General features: G+C 43.1%; 1 protein-coding gene across 4 annotated transcripts in view; it reads left to right on the forward strand.

The window, feature by feature from the left end:
- syt16 (synaptotagmin XVI) overlaps positions 1–21,984 on the forward strand; it is a 56,684-nt gene extending 34,700 nt beyond the window's left edge. For 2 of the 4 annotated variants that reach the window (XM_041971926.1, XM_041971927.1), the window contains exons 3-6: positions 9,043–9,267; positions 16,845–17,083; positions 18,313–18,774; positions 18,845–21,984. In XM_041971926.1, the coding sequence (XP_041827860.1) occupies positions 9,043–9,267; positions 16,845–17,083; positions 18,313–18,774; positions 18,845–19,426 (1,508 nt within the window). In that variant the 3' untranslated portion in view covers positions 19,427–21,984. The remainder of the gene's footprint in view (positions 1–9,042; positions 9,268–16,844; positions 17,084–18,312; positions 18,775–18,844) is intronic. The other 2 variants (XM_041971929.1, XM_041971928.1) reach the window with 2 other exon arrangements.
- The last annotated feature ends 1,155 nt before the right edge of the window (positions 21,985–23,139 follow it).

Genomic DNA, 23,139 nt, shown 5'->3' on the forward strand with positions numbered 1-23,139 from the left:
CCTGAATCTTCTGAGAGAAAACATGCCTTGTGATTGTATTATCATGCTTTTGAGTAACAGAGTTGGTATGTGGGTGAGTTTTTATTTGTGTAGTGATGTCTGTAGGCGATTGTCCCTGTGTGAAAGAAAGAGTTGCATGAGTCAGCCCCAAACAACCACAAAGCTCAGAACAAAAACATCATAAAACCTTGAAGAAAAGCAGAGAAAAGAGGAATATTCAGAGAATCAGTGACAGCTGGAGGTGAGCTTTTCTTTTCTGCTGTCGTCATCCACTTAAACTTTTTATTTCCACCCACTTTACAAACATTTCATACTCTCAGAGCAAAGGTTAAAAAAGTTTAACTTGTCACAGTCAGAGCTACACCCAAGATAATGTTTTTATTTGAACTTTTATTATATTGAAATCAGTTCCCTTTTTAAATGTAACACACATTTTCTTCAGCTTGCAAACAGAAAGAGACTGCAGGCTTTCAAGCAAGCTGTTCAGTAAATCATGTATGAGTTATGTACCATATTTTACAAAATTTAACTCAGTCCATCATGTCTGAACTGCTTGTCAGGCCGTTGGAATAAACAAGTTAAGACGCCACTTGCAGACACAACATCCAGAGCAAAAAGACAAGTCGGCTGACTTTTTCAGACAAAAACTCGTAAACTGCCGTGCCCAACAGTGTTTCTTTACTAAAGCTGCATCCAAGCCAGCAAATGCTCCACTCACCTCCTACAAACTTGCCTAACGAGCAGCACAGTAGAAAAAGTTGCGCACAGCTGTGGAGGAATTAATACTTCCCTGTGCTGTGGACATGGTTTCAGCCATGATTGATGACACAGCATCCAGCAAACTACGGGCTGTTCCTCTGTCCAGTGAAACCATTGGCAGGCCATTTATGACATGTCAAAGGACAGAGAGAAGCAGCTTAATGATAAGGTGCATGACAGCTGCTTTTCTCTGTATGGATTTAGCTAGCGGTTTAGTGCTGCTAGCAGTTTGGTCATGCTAGCAGTTTAGCTCTACTAGCAGTTAAGCCGCTACTAGTGGTTCAGCTGTAGTAGCAGTTTAGCTCTACTAGCAGTTAAGCCGCTACTAGTGGTTCAGCTGTAGTAGCAGTTTAGCTCTACTAGCAGTTAAGCCGCTACTAGTGGTTCAGCTGTACTAGCAGTTTAGCTCTACTAGCAGCTTAGCCGCTACTACTGATGTAGCCATTGCACTGTCTGAGCATCATTCAAAGAGGAGTTTTGAATGCATTTTTTGCGGGTGCATGCCTTCACAAATCACGTGGACTCACATAACTGGCCCAAAACATCAGCCGACCGATGTATTGGACCGATCGTTGCATTTTTTACTAGTATCAGCATCAGTTGATACGCATCTGCGTATCCAGGTGATTTCCAGACAGACGTCCACAGGCAGCAGTTTCAAGCTGAGCACACTAAAGGAAATTATATTTGTTGTGAAAAATCTTGTACACCATCAGCTTTTTCAGATTTCTGACAGCAGAATGATGTCACACAGCAGCTGACTGATCAGAGTGATCTGATATTGTATTTTTGCCAGTCCAATTAAATTATTCTTGAAAGTAGTAAAATAGTGTCTTTAAGGTCCACTCTGGAGCACAGCGAGGAGGATGTGGCCAGTCTGACAGATTTTATAGATCACTGCTACGACAGAATCGTCATGGGAAAACCAAACCAAACATCAACCCTCTCCACTTCATCCAAAGCCAAGAGACAGCAAAACGAGTATTAACTGGGAGCTATTTCACCACCAGGGAGCAACTCAACAGATGTTCTTATCTCTAAAGATAAGAAACTTCTTAGTTTTGATGTGCGTTTGATCCTGGTGGAGATTCTCAACAAAGAGTTCCAGGAGCTATGTTATGCTAACTGGAATTTAGCCAGAAGCAGGTGGAAGCTCTACCTGCGGAGAACGCAAACCTCAGAGAGTCAGTAAAATCCCTCACCGAGGGCTTGACCCGACTCTCCAAGGAAAATAAGAAGATAAAGGAAACGGTGATCGACTTGCAGGCGTGGAGCATGAGAGAGAACCTGATATTTGCAGGGATTCCAGAGCAGACTAAACACAACAGATGAGAATGTTGATCCATTTCTTAGTAACATCAATCTTCCAGAATGAAAACATGAAAATAAAACGGCTCTGGATTCACCAGATGGTCCAGGTCCAGATGACCTAGGACCAGATGGTTCAAGTCCAGACTGTCCAGGACCAGGTGGTCCTGGTCCAGATGGTTATCCAGCAGAATTCTACAAAGGGACAACGCTGGCACCTACTTTCTACAATATGATATTAGAAATAAAGGAAAAACAAAAAATACCTTCAAATATGAACCTAGCCAATATTACTCTACTATTAAAACCAGGTAAAGACCCGACACTTCCATCCAGTTACCGTCCAATTTCATTAATAAATGTAGATCTTAAAATAATTAGCAAAGCTTTGGCCAGAAGAATAGAAAAAATAACCCCTCTAATAATACATCCTGACCAAACAGGCTTTATTAAAGGCAGACATTCCTCTACTAACATGCGTAGATTAATTAACATCATAGATTATTCTACTCTACATAACCTGGAATCCACAGTCATTTCTTTAGACGCAGAAAAAGCGTTTGACCGAGTAAACTGGAAATTTTTATATGCAACGTTAAACAAATTTGGGTTTGGATCATCTTTCATAGATTGGATGAAAATATTATATAACAACCCAAATGCATGTGTGAAGACCAATGATCAAACCTCTCCAAGCTTCTGTTTGCAGAGAGGCACCAGACAGGGCTGCCCGCTTTCTCCATCACTCTTTGCTATTTTTATTGAACCCCTAGCTGCTGCCATAAGACAAAATAAAGAGATTAAAGGAATCCATGCCAAAAATATAGAACACAAGATAAGTCTTTATGCTGATGACGTATTACTTTTCCTCCAGAACTCACCGACATCTCTCCCCCATACAGTCACACTTATTAAGACATTCTCATCAATATCTGAATACTCTATTAACTGGTCTAAGACTATTATTATGCCCATCAACTGTGACCTACAAAACATACCCAATACTATAATACAGTCTGGAAACATTAGATATCTGGGCATAAACATTTCCCCCAGGTTATCAGAACTAACAAAGCTAAATTATGTCCAGCTATTTAAAGCAATAGAGGATGATCTATCACGGTGGAGGCGCTTACCCATATCACCCATGGGGAGGGTTGCCACAGTTAAAATGATGGTTCTATCTAAAGTAAACTACCTGTTTTCAATGATACCCACTAAACCATCCTCCAGCTGGTTTAAGTCACTGGACTCACATATATCTAAATTTTTATTGAAAAACAAGCCATCACGTATCAGTCTAAAAACTTTACAACAGACTAAAGATAGAGGCGGATTGGAGCTACCCGACTTTAATCATGTTTTCTTAGCTAACAAGCTGCAGTATATCTCCAAATGGCTTAAACCTAGCAGTCTGGATGAAACATGGTTAGATGTAGAGCAAGCATTGTGTGAGGATGTGTTTATCTCTGACCTGCCATTCATCAGCTCAACCATCAAAACACATAAGTGTTTTAAAAGCATTAATATCAGTTCCTCGTTAATGGCTTGGCGGGAATTTCTAAAAATAACCAAGTCTTCACTTTTTCCATGTAAGTTTACACCCCTCTGGAACAACCCTGACATCCTGCAAAATAAAAAGCTGATTAATTTCACTCAATGGAAAAATGAAGGAATAAAACAGAACATAGAAAATAGAAAATGGAAACTTCTTCAAACATCTGCCCACACTGCAATGAAAACACAACTGATAAATACTTCCATGCCTTGTGGTCAGAGTTGGGGAAGTTACTCTAAAAAAGTAATTAGTTACTAGTTACTCATTACTTCTGTAAATTGTAATGAAATTACTTTACTCGTTGCTGCATTTGAAAAGTAATGCCACTACTTATTACTTTACTTTACCATTTCTTAATTCAGCATGTAGACATGGACAAACATCACTGCCTGTCTGCAGAGTGTTTACTATATATTGTAAACAAAATGGCTTTAAAACCACAAGAACAGCATCCCTGTCTGTGGGAAGAAATGGACACACTTGTCTCATCATCATTTTTTCTGGTATTTTTCTAAACCTGGGCGATTCAGTAGTCGACAGGAGGAGCATGTCTTCTACAATGAACCTGCAACTAGCTTGTTTATTTCTGTCTTACCGACTGCTGCACTCCAGGAAATATTGAAAAAAGCTTAGCTTGTTTAGGCGGGTCAGCTGCTTGTTTAGGCGGGTCGGATGCTTGTTTAGGCGGGTCGGCTGCTTGTTTAGGCGGGTCGGATGCTTGTTTAGGCGGGTCGGCTGCTTGTTTAGGCGGGTCGGCTGCTTGTTTAGGCGGGTCGGATGCTTGTTTAGGCGGGTCGGATGCTTGTTTAGGCGGGTCGGCTGCTTGTTTAGGCGGGTCGGATGCTTGTTTAGGCGGGTCGGCTGCTTGTTTAGGCGGGTCGGCTGCTTGTTTAGGCGGGTCGGATGCTTGTTTAGGCGGGTCGGCTGCTTGTTTAGGCGGGTCGGCTGCTTGTTTAGGCGGGTCGGCTGCTTGTTTAGGTGGGTCAGCTGCTTGTTGAGGCGGGTCGGCTGCTTGTTTAGGTGGGTCAGCTGCTTGTTGAGGCGGGTCGGCTGCTTGTTGAGGCGGATCGGCTTCTTGTTTAGGCGAGTCGGCTGCTGAAGGACTCCTTCCACTGACCAGCAAGCAGGATCTTTTACCACAAGTTTGGACTGAAACTCGAGTGAACTGAAAATAATGTGAACATTGCCACTGACCAAAAGCTTGTATCTCAGACTCCAGCTTAATTTTTCTCTTTAGTTGGTGCAACAATCAGTTACGTCACGCAAATCTCTATGGCAACGAATCCAGGCAAGCACACACACAGGCAGCAGCATGCGCGTACCACTTAAAACAGATCATAACTTTACACATAGACAAACACGGCTTGAGTAACGCAGAAATACATGTTACTGTAGTCATTTCGTTACCAATATTTTAAGTGTAATGCACTACATTACTTCGTTACCCGAAAAAGTAATATCATTACTCCCAATACTGCTTGTGGTCCTGCACACCTGTCATCACGTTCTGGCTTCAGGTATGTGAAGACATGTCAACGTGGCTTAAATGTAATATTCCTACAAAACCCACAGTATGTGAGAGCTTTTCCTGCTGTGGCCTCAATCAAGACAAAGTCCGGAAGAAGGCTGGGCATTGAAAATGAACTCAGAGTGGCTGTCTCACAACTGCAACCAGATTTCTGCAGCAACAAGCAGGCTTGCACCAGTCACTGAAAAGATGGGAAGAAGAAAGTGTCATAAAACTTTACTTTTTTCCTCTCAGGAAGTTGTTTGTGTTTTTAAACCCATGTTGCACAGAGGCAAAGTATTCATAGCAATGTTGAATGTTGTAAAACATAGATACCTGCTACACTGAGCATACTGTAGTTGCACTGTTAAGGTGCTTGAAATTATGAGCTGGAGAAGGTCAATCCTGCACATAGACGTGCTGCTAGTCATTCTGGATCTCATATGAGGTGACACTCACAGCAGCAGGTTAGAGGACACTATGACTCAAACTGTGAGCAAACACTGAGTTTGTTGGTTCCTCACCTGCAGCAGGTGGAGTCTCTGGTATTTCCAGTTGGTTTCCTGAGCAAACAACACATCCTGTTGGGAGTTGCTCCAAAGCATTTATGGCTCAAACCACTTTGGAGCATCACAGCACAAGGTAGGGGCTGTTTCTAACCAAAACTTCTGTCAGTGAAAATGGGTTTTAATCAGAAAGATGGTAAAGGGATTAAAAACAAAAGTTTCTTCCTCTTAGCATAGTGTCATTTCAAGAAGCATGGAACCAGCTTTTTTAAGGAGAATATCATTTACCCGTGTCCTGTAAGAATGTCATGATATATTTAAATCTGGCTTTTCAACATTACAGAGAATGAAAAACAATAACATGTAGAGACATGACAAACAGGATTCACACACTCATTTCATGATTTTATTCTTTCACTGTTTTGTATTCTGTAAAACAAAGTTTTGGATTGTAGTGTTAATTTTGTTGGCCCACCACATCGTTGGCAGTACGTTACCTGGTAGCAGAAAAACTTTCTGACCACCGTCCAGTCGCTGCATAAGCTCAACTGTCACATGACTCTTAAGAGGAAGTTGACACCGGTGTGAAAAGTTAAACCAATGTTAAGGTACCCGACAGTGAGCTGACGGCTTCAAGGCACTGCATTAAAACCAGCGAAGGCTTCAGCAGACCACTCCAAGGGCACTGTTTTTAACCCCTTAAGCCCGACGGACCCACCGGTGGGTCCAACAGGTGTAAACACAAGTTCATGTGTGTAAAAAAGTTATTTTAGTGACGTAAGGATATTTTATTTAAAATGTGTCTTAAAGAAGAAAACCTAATGCCACTAAATTAACTCTCCAAGTGCATTTAGTCAACAAAGAATTTGTTCAATAACAACTTTAAAATACATATACCACAAACAACAGTGCCACCATAACCAGTAACACCCGAAACAAAATGCAACACAACGCGTGATCCGTTCACTCCACCCAAACATATTGGGTATCAACTGAAACTAGAAAAGCTGCACTTTCATATGATACCAAGCATAAAAAGATATTCGCCAAGCTCCTCACGTCAGTCTCAAAACAAACACAAAGCTAACCGTCGCATATCACAGCTAGCCTTATCAGATAGCATGTTTATCACCAAACCCAAAATCCCACAGCTATTCTCACAAACAGCCACACATTTTATTTCCTTACCTTTTTGTGGTCATTTTCAGTCTATCCACATTGTTCTTCGACCAAAACTCACAGCGTAGTAATCCATAATCATGAACCTGCGTCATGTACTAACATGTCATTTGCTCCCATTCACAGCCATTTTGTTGTCTTGTTGTGGGTCTTGGCAGTGTAAATAAAGTTTGGTCGAATTCTACATCTTACAAGCTTTCTGATGATATCTTACACTTGAATGAGACTTTATCTGTCAGGTATAAATACTTGGGCATAAACAAAGGAGCATCATTGCCATTTTGGGCGCACTGGAAAGAGCGAATATCGAACAGCGTTCATTTCTTTGCTTCATTATAACTTTTTATCCATTTAGAACAAAGGATAAAAGCCATAAACATGTCCAAGAAATTACAAAGAACCAAATACACTGTGTTAGAAGCTCTGGAGGAAATACAGACACAGCATAATTTGGCAGTTTGGGAATCCGAGTGGCCAAATGGAGAGTCCGCCTGGTTCTATCCACACTAAAACCTGCATGAAAGCTATGAGCTTTGTTCTGTTCTCATGAAACTTTGTATAGTTGTAGTCAAGAAGTTGCTGAATCCATGCAGTGGTATCTTTATGCACAGAATGATTTCTATCATGATGTTTTCATCTGTGTATAAAAAACAATTAGGCGAGGATATTTTTTTTATTTTTACCTATGGTTTATCACAATTTGCACAGACATATGAACATTCACAATGTTTCTGACACTGGATTTATATTCCATAGGGTCTTACCTATCCATTGAGACCAAGGTTATGTATATTGACCTGAAAATTACAGAGTTATTGTTGATTTAATTTGGGTAGGTCTGTTCAGGCGAACTACACCTCCAAAAACCCTCGGGTTCAATGAGAGGGCTGTTTTTCCAAGTCACTGTGGGTCATTCTGATTTTTTAAAAACAATTATATACCAAGCCAATTCTATTTATAAAGTGCTTTACAGCAGCAGCTGCTGAACATGAAATAACAAATCAAAAGACATCAAATCAGGTAGAAAGATTTGCAGCCTAAATTCTAAAAAAGTTGGGATGCTGTGTAAAATGTATAAAAACAAAACAATATAATGATTCATAAATCTCACCCATCCATCTTTAATCCCCAGTAACCAGCACATCAGAAGGTGAAACGGAAACATTTCAGCATGTGATGGAAAATATGAGCTGATTGTGAATCTGATGCAGCAAAAGAACTGAACCAAAAACCCACAATCTCTGCTTTGTACTCATTAAGCTTTAAAAAGTTCAACAGCAACCAGTCCTTCGCTTCCTGGAGGGAGTGGTTGTAGTTCTGTTAGAGCATCAAGTAAAGGTGTTTAGAAGCTCGACTCACATGTCTGGGACTTTATAAATAAAAAGATTCATGATGAATCTCTACTTTTTACGACATGGACATGTGCTAACTGTTCCACCACGAAGCATGACTCTTTACAGTGATGTTCTATGAAAAGTCGTTTCACACGCAGACTACATGTCCTCTACAAAACAGCTGATTTCAGGATGTAGGACTTGATCAGACTGTCTTACTATCAGTGTCTTCCATTAGTACATTATGAAGCCTCCAGAAGACTAAATATAACAGACCATTTAGCCACCGCTCGCAGGTCACCATGGCAACCACTGCATTAGGTACAGTGACCTGCACTTTAAAGAAGATGAGGGTGATCAGTCCACCTCACGTCACTCATTCAGCTGTTGCTGCCCAGTTAAGCCTGAAAACAGCTTCATTCCTGGCATCACACGAGACCAAAGCTACAGAACGTTCTGGGTACTTTTCATCAGGAGACGGTTTTACTCTTTCACTACACAAAATCTTTTCATTTTCCTAACCAGAGATGGACAGCAGTTCTCGTTGTTCCTTCATAGCGTCTGAGACCAAAACACCAACTTCCCAACAAGAATAATGACGATGAAAATAATAATAATTACAGAAAATGAATGAATAAATTAATAGACTGATGAATGATAATAATAATTATTATTATTGTTCTAATAAAAAAGTCTACTACAACATTTTTGTTTCCCTCTGGGTTAAAGTATTTTTCCTTTCATACTTTTCAGAGCGTTGCGTTTCTTTTCTTTTAGTGTGAAATTTTGGGCTAAAGCTGGTGAAACACACTGTCTGAGGTACCTGGGATTCCTCTCCTGACCTCTCCCAGCTTTTCCTGAGTGTCATTCCCTCTACTTCCCTCCTTCCAGTGAACAACTACGGTGACGACGATGATGACGATGCCAGCACTTCCTCTGACAGTGAAGACGAGGTCCTGAAGCAGTTTGAGATCTCGGTGTCTCGCTCTCAGAGTTTCCGCACCAGCAGCAGTTTGGAGCCGACCCACCACACCCAGCTGCCGTTGAGCACACGCCACAAATTCAGCCGCCTGTCAGACCAGGAGGAGGGCAGCACGGAGCCGTCGGACTGTGAAGGTACGGAACCTAAAACACTGGTAGAAAAATGTGGAAGCATTGGTGTTATTGGTTTGAGCACCTGCATTATTTTGTTTTTATTTCCATTTCTTTATTTGTATGGCAAAACAATGCAAACCAACACATGACTGGTCACACACAAAACCTTGTACAGCAGCACAAAACAAGAAAACTCAAAATGAAGACAACTCCTCCTCACATGGATCCAACAAGTCCCAGTTTAGTCCCATAACTTCCAACAGCTTCGTCCGTTTTGTTAGAACCCGATTCTTTTATTGGAAGCTCAAGATCAAAAACATAAGAGAGGACCTCTTAATATTTCAGCAAGGATTTCTTGTAATTCAGGTCCCAGGTAAAGCCATGCAGCGCTGAGCTCAGAGCCCAGAGGTCAGAGGTCATGCTGCAGAGCCCGAGCACATTTTCTCTTCTGAGGCTGGAGGCTGCTCGAACAATGGCATGGCTCCAACCGATGCTACACAATCACTGCAGGCTTCCTTGTGTACATATAGGGTGCATGTGTACAGGAGTGTAAATATTCACAAATATACTCTTTATTGTAGTTTTTATAATTTTCTCTACTGTATTTTTCAAACATCTTTTTTTATTGTATTTTTGCACCATGGGCTGGAGAGAAACGTCCTTTTTTATTCCCACGTATTTACTCGCATCCTGCAGAAATGGACAATAAAAAGTTTGAATCTTAAATTAAAATAAAACAGTGGAGCCTCGTACTAATTTGAATTTTACATTTAGGACAGTTTCATGAAATTCCTGCTTTGTATTTCATAAATAAAATTATGTACAGTGGGGTAAAAAAGTATTCAGTCAGCCACCAATTGTGTAAGTTCTCCACTTAAAAAGATGAGAGGCCTGTAATTTCCATCATAGGTATACCTCAACTATGAGAGACAACATGGGAAAAAAATCCAGAACATCACGTTGTCTGATTGAAATAAATTTTCCTCTGATGACTACTTTGTCTGTTTCCCAGAAATTTCTGGGGAGTTGTTCAGTTCCATGAAGGATGTCCACTCTGTCAGTGAAAGCAATGAACTGTGGGTCATTAAAGCTCCGTCTTCTGGGTTTAATGTACGGTTTAAGCGTTAAAGATACGGGGACGTGGTCACTAATTATGTTTATGGTAGTTTGTTTCACAAAAGTTGTTAATGTATTACTTATTAGGACGTAAATGGGAGAATGGCTGATGTACTGTGGAGAAATATATATATTTATATATTTATATTATATTTTCTGTCTGATGGGTGTGACGTTTTCCAGCTATCGCCACGTCCAAAGTCACTCATGCATTGATTTATTCTGTCTGTAGATGCCAGTGTTTTTATTTTGTAGTAGAATCATCTTTTTCTGGATTTAAGACTGTGTTAACATCTCCTTCAGTCATTATATTTGAACCTCCCTGTGATACTGGAAAAAGGAAGGATCACCATCATTTGGACAATCTATATATATATAGACTATTGTAAAGTTCTGACTGCATGCTGTTGCGTTACAATGACATACTCGGTCTGTAATGCATGAATGATGGTCGAGTCCTAATGTTTGTTGTCTCGTCTCGTCGTCTGCTGTATGCTGCCGAGAAGACCTCACCATGCTGTTCTAAGGCACTGACTCTGAATCTGTCAAATCTGTTGCAGAAGTCAAATATTGGCATTTAATTTATGGAGATGGCTGAGAATTTTAAGTACAGATGCCACACACATTCCATGTTATGAAGTGTAGTAATATTTGTTAATTAAGATTTGGCCTGTTATTGTATAGCATGTCTGTTGTGCTTGTAATTAGGTGCAATGTATGTTTGCTTCATTAATCAAAAACATGTTATAATACAAGTTCTTTTCCATGTATCAATCCAGATTTGTATTGTTCCAATATGGTCTCATTGTAAGAACAAAACATAATAAAAAGGGTAGTAAAGAAAGCAGAATTACTCTTTATGTGGATGTTAAAAAGATATTTGAGTGAATAGTGATGAAGTGGAAAATATGAGTGAAGTACATACTGAAGTGTGTGATACTTAGCATTGAATATGACTATATTTGGTGGCAGCTGTAGCAGACATTTGCTAAGAGTCAGTGAATTCTGGGCTCCATGTATGGGCAGGGTTCCTAGTAGGGGTTCATAGATAGCGTTTCCATTTGTAAACCCTAGATCTGATACAGACAGCCAGGAGGATTTTTTTTTTTTTTTTTTTTTTTTAACCTGTCCTGTCCAGCATCATAGCAGCAAAATGATAATCTGGTTTCTGTATCGTGCTGAACAAATTTGCTCTGCCAAGGGGAGGCCTATGGGTAAGGCTCCTCTTGATAATGTGATTAATTTATTTATTTATTTACTTTGAATCACGGAATCTATGTAATCTTGCTGGACCTGACCGGAGGGGACAGAAAAATATGGAAAATAGCAAAAAGAGCAAAAGGGAAAGAAGAAAGGAGACAAAAAGATCACAGACAGAAGGAAACGACCCTTCAATCCACACCATCACCAGACAACAAACTGTTACACCTGTACATGAACACACCAGAAAATTTCCTACAACTTTTACAAAAACAGAAACACACACACAGAAAAAACAGGGCTGCCAGTCATTAAGAGTTTTTAAATAATAACCAAATCAAAAAGACATAACAGCGACCAGATACTAACTCACAGGAAAAAAAAAAAAAAAAATATATCACTTAGTATAAAAACCCACTGGACAACTCAGTGACTGTGTCAGCATGCAGAGCATGAGGAAGAGGAGTGATCAGTGATGAAGAGTGGTGAGTGAGATCATGCAAATACGACCACGCCTCCACGGAGGCCAGAGGCAGACCAGGGCCAGAGGCCCGAGCCCCCAGCAGCAGACCCGGAGCACCAACCCAAGCCACCCCACCCCGAAGATGACTCCAGCCCCACCCGAAGGGCGGCAGAGGAGAGCCCCAGCAAGAGCCCCCCACGGTCCCAGGGCACAGGTCCCAGTGGGCCAAGATCAGCAGCCGCCGGCCCTGCCAGGGACCGGCCACCCAGGGCAGTCCAAGCGAAGGGCCCAGGGCCCCAGGAGCCCAGAGGCGGCCGCCCCCCACCCCCCAAAGGCAGAGGGCCCGCAACATGCCTAGGAGGACCAGGCCCCCCCAGACAGCCACCCGGCACAGGCCAGCACACACCCCGATGTTCCAGCCGCACACCCCGGGAACCAGGGTGCTGTTGGCCCCCTCCCCCCACTCCCCACCTGCACCCTATATAACCCCACACTCACACCCTCCCCCACACCGCACCCACAATCACTCACCACCACACAGTCACGCCACACACAACCCACCCACCATGCCCCTTGGGGGACATCCTAGGCGGACCAGAGGACAGCGAGCCCCAAGCACCCCCCCTTGACCCAAAATCCACAGAGCCAGCAACCCACCAGCGCAGCCACCCTGGGACCCGGCCCTAGGGCAACCACCTCCCCCCGCCTGCCCCCGGCCACACACAGGGGGAACAGGGGTGTGATAGGTCCCCGATACCCTCGCCCTCCCCGCTTCTGACTGTTTAGGTGGTGTGTGTTGTGTGCAATTAAAATTGAGGGGCAGTGACCGCAATGAGCCGGGAGCCGGGCCACATAAGTGGCCCCGCCCGACATGATGTACGTCCAGAGGGAAGCAAACTTCCCTCTGAATGAGGCCCCAGGAGGCCCCCCAGGGCAAGACAGGCCAGGAGAGGCCGCCCCCCACGACTGGGCAACTCAGAGACCACAGCCAGTGAGCCGCCACCAACCCTAGAAAGTACCCACCCTCCGACAACCCTAACGGGGAATGAGAGGATGGGGACAGCGGCAGACCCACAGCCCACCACCCCCAGGCCCGCCCAGGCCCCCTCCCCCCCACAAGTGCACTTAACCCCGCCCCAACCACACACAGAAACACATGCACACACCTTTGTCCTTGCACACTCCCGCTCATCCTAACTCATATATGCCCTCTCAGCCCCACCCACACAACATAAACACTCACACAGCATCCAACCCTCACACTCTCACTCCCCAGACGCACCCCCACTCATCCTAACACATGCATACACACGCACACAAACATACCCCCACATCCACACAAACATCATCCAAAGTACATACACACACACACAACATACACCCCGGAGGATTCTTGACGTTGGCTTAAAGACCTCACAGATTCTGCAGATCTGTTTAAGATGTCACTTTGTGTAATAATCCTCAAGAGAGGAGGCCACCCCCGGGCACCAGGGCCCAGAACCCGCACTCAGCCTGCCCCAGAACAGCCCGTCCACCCAACTAGGGGCCACGCCCACCAACCCAGCCTCCACCAACAGCCACGCCCCACCGCCACGAGGCGACCCCAACCACAAACCCCCCACAGCCCCCAACATAGCCAGACACAGTGTCGCCCCCACAGCAGAGCAGCCCAGATCCCCACCACAGGAAACCACCAAGGACCCACAGCCATTAGGCATCCCCGCCAATATCCAGCCCCAAAAACGGCGAGGTCACAGTCCTCCACCTACACTAAGTGATGGAACTAAGCACAGGGGACCAGAGGGAATGAGATTCAGCTAAATAGTTCTTTGAGGAGGCAGACATTGTCTCACTACTGATGTGGTCAACTAAGAGATTCCTAAACTGCTGAAAACACAGATTATTTTTGGTTTTCCAGTTCACAAGGATAGTTTTCTTTGCGATGCATAATGCTGTGCGTATCATGTGTGCAGAGTTAATTACCATATTAATGTCACCCAAGTCACCTAGTAGACATAGTGCGGGGATTGTAGGAATATTACATTTAAACCATGTTGACATGTCCACACATACCTGAAGCCAGAACCTGCGGACAGGTGTGCAGGACCACAAGGCATGGAGATAGTTGTCAGGTGTGTTTTCATTGCAGTGTGTGCAGATGTTTGATTGTGACAGACCCATCCTGAACATCCTTTGTCCTGTATAATGAGTTCTATGCAGAATTTTGAATTGTATTAGTTGCATATTTGAATTCTTAGTCATTTTAAAGGTGTTTAAACATATTTGTGACCATTTATCTTTATTAAAGTTTATTAAAGGCTATTTGGAGATATATTGCAGCTTGTTAGCTAAGAAAACATGATTAAAGTTGGGTAGCTCCAATCCACCTCTATCTTTAGTCTGTTGTAAAGTTTTTAGACTGATACGTGATGGCTTATTTTTCCATAAAAATTTAGATATATGTGAGTCCAGTGACTTAAACCAGCTGGAGGATGGTTTAGTGGGTATCATTGAAAACAGGTAGTTTACTTTAGATAGAACCATCATTTTAACTGTGGCAACCCTCCCCATGAGTGATATGGGTAAGCGCCTCCAGCGTGAGAGATCATCCTCTATTGCTTTAAGTAGCTGGACATAATTTAGCTTTGTTAGTTCTGATAACCTGGGGTGTTTGTGCCTAGATATCTAATGGTTCCAGACTGTATTGTAGTATTGGGTGTGTTTTGTAGGTCACAGTTGATGGGCATAATAATAGTCTTAGACCAGTTAATAGAGTATTCAGATATTGATGAGAATGTGTTAATAAGTGTGATTGTCTGGGGGAGAGATGTCGGTGAGTTCTGGAGGAAAAGTAATACATCATCAGCATAAAGACTTATCTTGTGTTCTATATTTTTGGCATGGATTCCTTTAATCTCTTTATTTTGTCTTATGGCAGCAGCTAGGGGTTCAATAAAAATAGCAAAGAGTGATGGAGAAAGCGGGCAGCCCTGTCTGGTGCCTCTCTGCAAACAGAAGCTTGGAGAGGTTTGATCATTGGTCTTCACACATGCATTTGGGTTGTTATATAATATTTTTATCCAATCTATGAAAGATGACCCAAACCCATATTTAATGTTGTAAATAAAAATTCCCAGTTTACTCGGTCAAATGCTTTTTCTGCATCTAAAGAAATGAGAGTGAATTCCAGATTATGGAGGGTAGAATAATCTATGAAGTTAATTAATCTGCGCATGTTAGTAGAGGAATGTCTACCTTTAATAAAGCCTGTTTGGTCCTTCCGGCCAAAGCTTTGCTGATTATTTTAAGATCTACATTCATTAATGAAACTGGACGGTAACTGGATGGATGTGTCGGGTCTTTTCCTGGTTTTAATAGTAGAGTAATATTAGCTAGGTTCATATTTGAAGGTATTTTTGTTTTTCCTTGATTTCTAATATGATATTGTAGAAAGTAGGTGCCAGCGTTGTCCCTTTGTAGATTTCTGCTGGATAACCATCTGGACCTGGACCACCTGGACCTGGACCCTCTGGACTACCTGGGCCTGGACCACGTGGACCTGGGTCATCTGGACCTGGACCATCTGATGAATCCAAGGCCGTTTTATTTTCATGTTTTATTTTGGAAGATTGATGTTACTAAGAAATTTATCAATATTCTCATCTGTTGTGTTTAGTTGTGAGTCAAATAACGTTTTATAGAATTCTCTAGAAGTGTTATTTATCTTGTTGTGGCTCATGTCTCCTTCTGGATCTCAGACAGAGGGGATGGTTGTTTTCTAGATATAAGGACCATTCTCTGGAGGACTTCCTGTGGTTCTGTGTTTGTCCAGTATAATAATATTACTGACCTTTTACCCTGATTAGTGGCACAAACTTCACATCTTCTCTAGTCAGTTGTTGCCAGCTTCTGATCAAAACTTGATTCTTGGTAAAAGCACACAGAGGCTGTCACTGACATTTTTCCAACTCTCATTTACACTCTTATCAAGTCTTATTGGCTGTGTGTTTCTCTGATGTCCAGAAACCCTATCAACACACCCAATCAATATATGATGCCGAGAAGATGCTGGAATCTGGCGTGATCTTTTGGCTTCACTTCGTCTGTGGCCTCAGTATCCTGCAGATGAAGCTGCAGCTGTCTCCTCTGGCACTGTTCCTTCCTCTCCCCACCAGCTGAGCCAAATCCACCCTGAACCCTCCACTGCATAAAGACATGGACACAGAGAGGAAAATATTTCATCTACTGAATCATTGTTTGATGCAAATTAGTCGACAGAAGCTTTTTAAATCCCAGAGAAACGTTTATGAAGTTGGTGGGTATGGAAACTGTTTAGTCAGGGTCCTTCTGATTCGAATCAGACACTTTCCATCTTTAAATAAAATGTGTGGCCCAGTGACATAATCTGATGACTTTCCCCAGGCTGTTGCCATGGTGATTCTCTCTGCAGCCATTGATAGAACAGACAGACCTTGATGACAGAGAATTAGAGATAATTAATATTGATTGGTCTGACGTCCGGCTTGTCCAAAGGACGTTCCTGCATGAGGACGAAATGCTGATATCACATCACTAAACAAGATTCAGGACATTTTGGTGACTGAAATATGCCTTATCCCTGTAGAGTCTGAACATCTTCTGTTGGTCTCTGGCTGACACGTCAGCTCACTGCCCATTAATGTGGAAATTATGCCTGAATGAGTCTTTTTATAGTTTCAAAAGAAAACCTAAATGTAAAAGTTACCAATCAGTCTCTGGTGGAAATTACAGCCTTGCTTAGAGGCAGCACAGATTTTAGTCTTTTCGTTTCTTCTGGCAGAGATGGAGGCTCCAAGCCAGCAGGGTTTCCAGGACCCGCTCTCTGCAGCTGAGGGAAAACATGGGAGGACGTCCACACTCTGTTTGGACAACCCAGCTGGAGTTGAGACATCCAGCCTCAGGGACAGTCCCACTCCGAGTATGAACCGGCAGGCAGCAGATGGAAGCGAGAACATGGAGAACCCGTTGAATGGTGACAAAAATGAGTCCACAGACATCTCTTCCACTTGGAGCCCAGAGGTACTGCTTTTGTGTCAAATCATGTAAATTCCTTTACATTTAAAGACGTTTGAGTTTGTTGGATAAAATCTGTCGTGTACATGGTGTGATTCTCTGTTCAGTGAGGACCGGGTGGCGCTTTGGGCGGGTAATACCAGCGTCAGCCAGCAGGTCTCAGCTGATGTTCAGATCTCTGGGACGCCCTAAATTTGGCCCCAATCACAGCGTTATGATGAATGCATAAAACTGCAGAGTGAGCTGGAGTTTTTCATTCTTTCTCCATCAGGCCTCAAATTTAAAGATATTTCCTTTTAATCAAATTTAGAGGAATTTGTAAAGAAATCTGCTAAATCTGCAATATGCTGCAGCAACCTCATGACAGTGTCAAGCTTCTACATCAGGGCTACTCAATTCGGTCCTACGAGGGCCGCAATCCAGCAGGTTTTCCATGTATCCCTGCACCAACACACCTGAGTCAAATTAATGAGTCATTGTGTAGAACCTGATTGGCTGTTAGAGCCACCTAATTTGACTCAGGTGTGTTGGTGCAGGGAAGCTTCAAGAAGATTCTGGTCCACCATCCGGCGGCTCAGGTGGGGAAGGCAGCGCTCCATCAACACTGTGTGGATTCGGGATGTTGTGGATTGGTGGAGGGAATACTTCGAAGACCCCTCAATCCCACCAACACATCTTCCAAAGCAGAATCTGGGCATCCTGTCGTATCTCTCTTAAACATCCTTTTCTTTAAGGTTTTAATGTTAATTGTTGAAAAAAAGAGTAGTTAGGATGATCCATTCATTTTATTTACAAGTCAAATGTTCTGAAAAAAAAGCTTTTCTGGTAATCCATTTCAATTTTAATCAGAAACGCTTCCGTAAACTAGTTTTATTTTGAAAATCTAACTGTAATTGAATTATTATTATAATCAATAATATGTCATTTATACAGTCGCCTTAAATCCTTAACGGCTCTTTAGTTTGTCATGGATGTGCCATTCTCTGGAAACCCTGGAGATGGTTGTGTGTGGAAATCCCAGTAAAAATTCTATCCAACCCTAAAAGATATGCTTACCAAAGTTTTTTAGTCTGTAACATCTACACTGAAATATTAGTATGAAGCTTACTTAAAATGTGATCTGCTGCCGTTCCTCATCTTCTAAAGTGCCAGCAACAGTGTGCAACCATTTCATTCTTTCACCTATTTGTATGATTTTCTAATTAATCAATAAACTTTATTTACTTTTCTTTTAGCAACAGGAAGCTCCTCATGTTGAGGGGTCATCTAAGCCAGTGACTTCTTCTCCTCGACCCCCCATCTCTAAATGTGGAGACCTGGTTCTCTCTCTGGAGTACCGCCCTGACTCGGAGAAGCTGCTGGTCTCTGTGATTGAGGCTCGGGACGTCCCCGACAAGGCTCGTAGCGGCATGGACTCCTGGCAGGTGCATATGGTTCTCTTGCCCTCCAAGAAGCTGCGACACAAGACGTCGGTGCAGAAAGGCTCGCTGCCACAGTTCAACGAGAAGTTTCGCTTCTCCCGCCTGGAGCCGTCTGACCTGCAGATGTCCGCCATCAGGTTCAGACTGTACGCGCTGGGGGGCAGAATGTCCCGCGAGCGAATGATGGGGGAGAAAGTCTTGCGTTTGGGAGGACTGGACCCAGATGGAGGGACGATGGAGACAACGCTGCTTCTGGAGCCTCGAAGTAACATCAAGGTGAGAGGGGAAAATGAAGGTGATGTGTTAATATGAAGGTGCAGAAATAATGCTGCCTCTCTCTCTGCAGAGTGTGGATTCCCAGCTGAGTTTAACTGCAGTGTCTCAGAGCGATAGTGCCTCGTCCACTCAGTCTCTGACCCACGGCGGCGTCCCTGAGCTGCTCGTGGGTCTCACCTACAACGCCACCACAGGACGGATGTCTGTAGAGCTCATCAAAGGCAGCCACTTCAGAAACCTGGCTATCAACAGACCTCCAGGTCTGCAAAGCTTTTATCAGCCAGGTTTGCAGCAAACCACCACCTCATTCTCACTCTGCATCCTCTCTCCTCCCCCAGACACCTACGGGCGGCTGACTCTACTGAACTCGGTGGGTCAGGAGATCTCTCGGTGTAAGACGTCCATGCGCCGCGGCCAGCCCAACCCTGTCTACAAGGAGACATTTGTCTTCCAGGTGGCGTTGTTCCAGCTGTCGGACGTCACGCTGCTGATCTCCATCTACAACCGCCGCAGCATGAAGCGCAAAGAGATGGTGGGATGGGTCGCCCTGGGCCAGAACAGTAGCGGAGAGGAAGAGCAGCTGCACTGGCAGGACATGAAGGAGAGTCGAGGACAGCAGGTCTGCCGGTGGCACGTCCTCCTGGAGGCCTGAATCTACACACCAGACGGATTTACATGACGAGGATTTATATGTGTTTTAAGGCTGGAGGGAAGTTGTTCTTTACTGTGAGAAACCTCATGTAAGGTTTAAAGGACTCCAAACTGTTCTCATAACAATGATCATAAAGACAGCAGCTTGCTTTATATAAACAGAGAATTCCTTAATCCACTTTGAAATCCAGATTTTTACAAGAAATGAAATCCCTCTCACAAAGACAGGTCATGTTTTTTCTCATGTAACTACTTCTCTGTAATTTTAGACCTTCAGTCTCAAATATTAGCTTGGATTTGCCATTATGTGTTTCTCATTCAGCCTTTCATGCATACAGAGCATCTTATTCTGTTCTTTTTCTCCATCACATGCACGTTTACCAGCCACGTTGGAGGGAATCACAGAGACTTCCAAACCTGACCACGTTCCGAGTGGTGGATCAGGAAAAGTTCTTCTTCTAGCTACTGATCCTCTGATTTAGGCAAAAGCAGAAATAACTGTTTCAGTTTAGTTCATTTTAGTTGACTAAAAAGTAACAATGACCTGATTTGATGGGGAAAATATACAGTAGTACCAAAAGTATTGGGACACCTATCCAATTCAAGCAGGATCCATAAAGATGTAGTACAACGAAGTCCGGATCTCAACCTGATAGACACCCATTAGGATGAATCAGAGCAAGGGCTGTGAGCCCGGCCTAAAAAGAAATGGCTTGTGGTAATCCTTCCCAGCAGGGCTGAAGCTGCAAACCCTCCAGATTAAAGCAACAACACTAGACTATGACAGATTTAGGCACCCCCAAGACGGCTAATCCAGTATGTCTCTTCTGTCGTCTTATAGTTCTTTGCTGAATCGGCCACGGTTTGCATGTGTAACAGCCACTGTGTTGATATCCAGTTGATGGCGTGTGATGCAGTGCAGTTTCCTGACCTCAGATTGCTGCAGGGTAATGACGGCTCCAACAAAATACGTGCATTATAAATGTCATTGTACCATGGAGGCAAGTCAGAAGCTCAATGTTGATGTCGGAAAAGGTTGCGTTGCTTTAAGTGAATGTGAAGGCAGACAGCCCTGCACTTTTATGTGATAATTTTACAGAACAGTTAGAAATCAAGTAGAAAAAATCTTAATCAGGATTCATGGGAGAGTTTCTGATAGATGATTAGCTAATCCATTATGATGGCCAGTTTCAAACCATGTCAACGGACCTATTAGCAAACCTCCCAGAAAGCATTCAGGGAAAAACTTGCTGCTGAAGAACTTTTGCTCTGATGAGGAGCCAACTTGGGATCTGAAGCCATTCAGATAAGTAGCTGACACCATCTTTAGACTGTGGTTAAACTGGTTTGTGCAGAAAAAGAACTAATCTGATGTTTTCATAGTCATTTGGCCATTGTCCATCAAGATTTTTGCATCTTCTTTCTACAGTATACCATTGCTGCAGAGGGAGCATGTGACAGTAAAAAGAGCCACGGTTAAGAGTGGAAATTATTTCATAATTCCAGTGAAGGAGGAGGATGTCATATTGTTCATATTCTCCGATTCCACTCAAGCTATTACTGACAGGAAGACCAGCAGCTGGAGACGCTTCACCTGTTTCAGCCTCGTCATGTCTGAATCATGTTATTTGGCCTGAGCTCTGCCTCCTTTACACGCTGAAGCTCATGTCAACACCCCCCAACGCTGAGCTGAAAAGAGGCTTTCAATATCTCCATGCAGCTGTTAATAACATGCAATGAATGACCCTGAGGGAACGTGCTCCCTCCCAACTTCTGAGCGTAGTAACTGGTAGTTACAGCTTCTGAATGCCACAGCAAGGCTGCTGCTGCTCTTCCACTTTCCATCTCAGCAGCTGAGTGATACAGCTTGGGTTTAGCTGATGACAAAAACTCTCCAGAACTTTCTGTTTGGTTTGAAAACCACAGTATGATCAGAAATGAGTGCAATAAGTGGCTGAAAGTGCAAAAGGAGAGACCTTTAGATTCATTAACTTATAACCAAGCAAAATAAAACCTGCTGATGCTCATATTCACTTCACTGAAATTCCAGCCATCAGCCTTATCTGAACAAATCCTTATGATGCACGGTGGAAATGAGAAAGATGAGTGAAATGAGTTGACAGACTCATTTTATTTATTTATTTATTTATTTATGCAGGGAAGGATGAAAAGCAAAAACTGATTTTCAGCAGGTTCCTGCTGCAGAAACACATCTTCTCTCTGCAGCTGCCTGACGAGCTGAGGTATTAAAGATGCTGCAGCATTCTTCATTTCCTGTTTACACTTAATTATTGTTTAGAAATACACATCCAAAAAAACAGCTTCAATATTTGGTTGGCCCTCCTTCATCTCTGATTCCAGCAGCTTCTCTGTGTCCGTGGCTGCGTTTACATGGAGCACTTTGATCCGATCAAACGTCCGGTCAGTCAGAATAAAAATGCATCATGTGAACACGTGTACGCTCATTCTGATGGTTTTGTGGTGCATGTTGTCTCTGCACATGCTAGGACCAGGTGGGGTTACGGGACATAATGAGTTTCAGGGAAGACTTGAACAGTGGCGGCAGCTAAACAGAACGGAACTGTGGCGGAGACATCTTGCTAGAAGCTGAAAGTTCGGATTATCGAGCGTTATGATGGTTAAAAAATTAAAAACAAAAAAAAAGTTCTTCCTCAAAACTAGTAGCACCACGCATGTCAAAAGCTTCACAATCGTATTAAATCTGTGAATACAACTGATCGGATGACTTCGTCTAGCACCATGTAAACACGTCAGCAGGAATCTCCGATCACATTGATTTCAGCCAGATAGGTGAAATATTTGTCCATGTAAACGTAGCTACTGTTTAGAGAAGCTTCTGCAACGTCACCAGATTATTTCCTCCAGAGTTGCATTCATTTCTCTCCAAGATCTTGTGTTGATGATGGAGAGCCCGACCACTGCACATCCCAAAGATCCTCTATGGGGTTCAGGTCTGAACTCTGGTGGCCGATCCATGTGTGGAAGTGATGTCTCCTGTTCCCTGAACCACTCTTTCACAGTCTGAAAGGCGATGGTTCCCACCATCCTTCCAGTTTTAATGATGGTTGGACAGTTCTGAACCCAGTTCTAGTAGCTTCTGCATCTCCTGAGATGTTTTCTCTGCTTGATGCCGACAATCTGACCCTTCTGGAGCAGACGAACATCTTCTCTACGACCACGGATGTGTCTTTCCTCATGGTTGTTTCAGACATGGGAAGCTGCTCATTGATCAGTTGGAGTTAAGTAACTAGTCTCAGCTGAAACACCATCTCCCTGCAGGAAGCTCCCACCTGTTAGCTGAGTTAAATCCAGGTAGAGACTTTTATTTTGGACAGGCTGTGTAGTGTATCATAGCTACATATTATCGTCCCAAAGACCAAATCAACAAAGATGGAGTCAAAGATCTGAGCAGAAACTAAACACCTCTGTTTCCTTTTCTCCAAGAGGGTTTGGCTTTTATCCTCGTTGTTCAAAGAACTTAATCAGGATAAAAGCTATCTGGATTTGGGAATCCCAGTTTTCCCTCCAGGATGGAGGCTCACGTTATCCATCTTACGGTTGTTCAAAGCAGCATTGGATTGGATCACGCTGATCCAGAATCCTGGTTTTATAGATTACCAAATCCGGATTACCAGAATTTAAAACAACGTGGGCTAGCAGCGTTACTTTACTACACGTGACGTCTTATCTGAG

This window comes from Melanotaenia boesemani, chromosome 20, assembly GCF_017639745.1.
Source record: "Melanotaenia boesemani isolate fMelBoe1 chromosome 20, fMelBoe1.pri, whole genome shotgun sequence".
NCBI lineage: Eukaryota > Metazoa > Chordata > Actinopteri > Atheriniformes > Melanotaeniidae > Melanotaenia > Melanotaenia boesemani.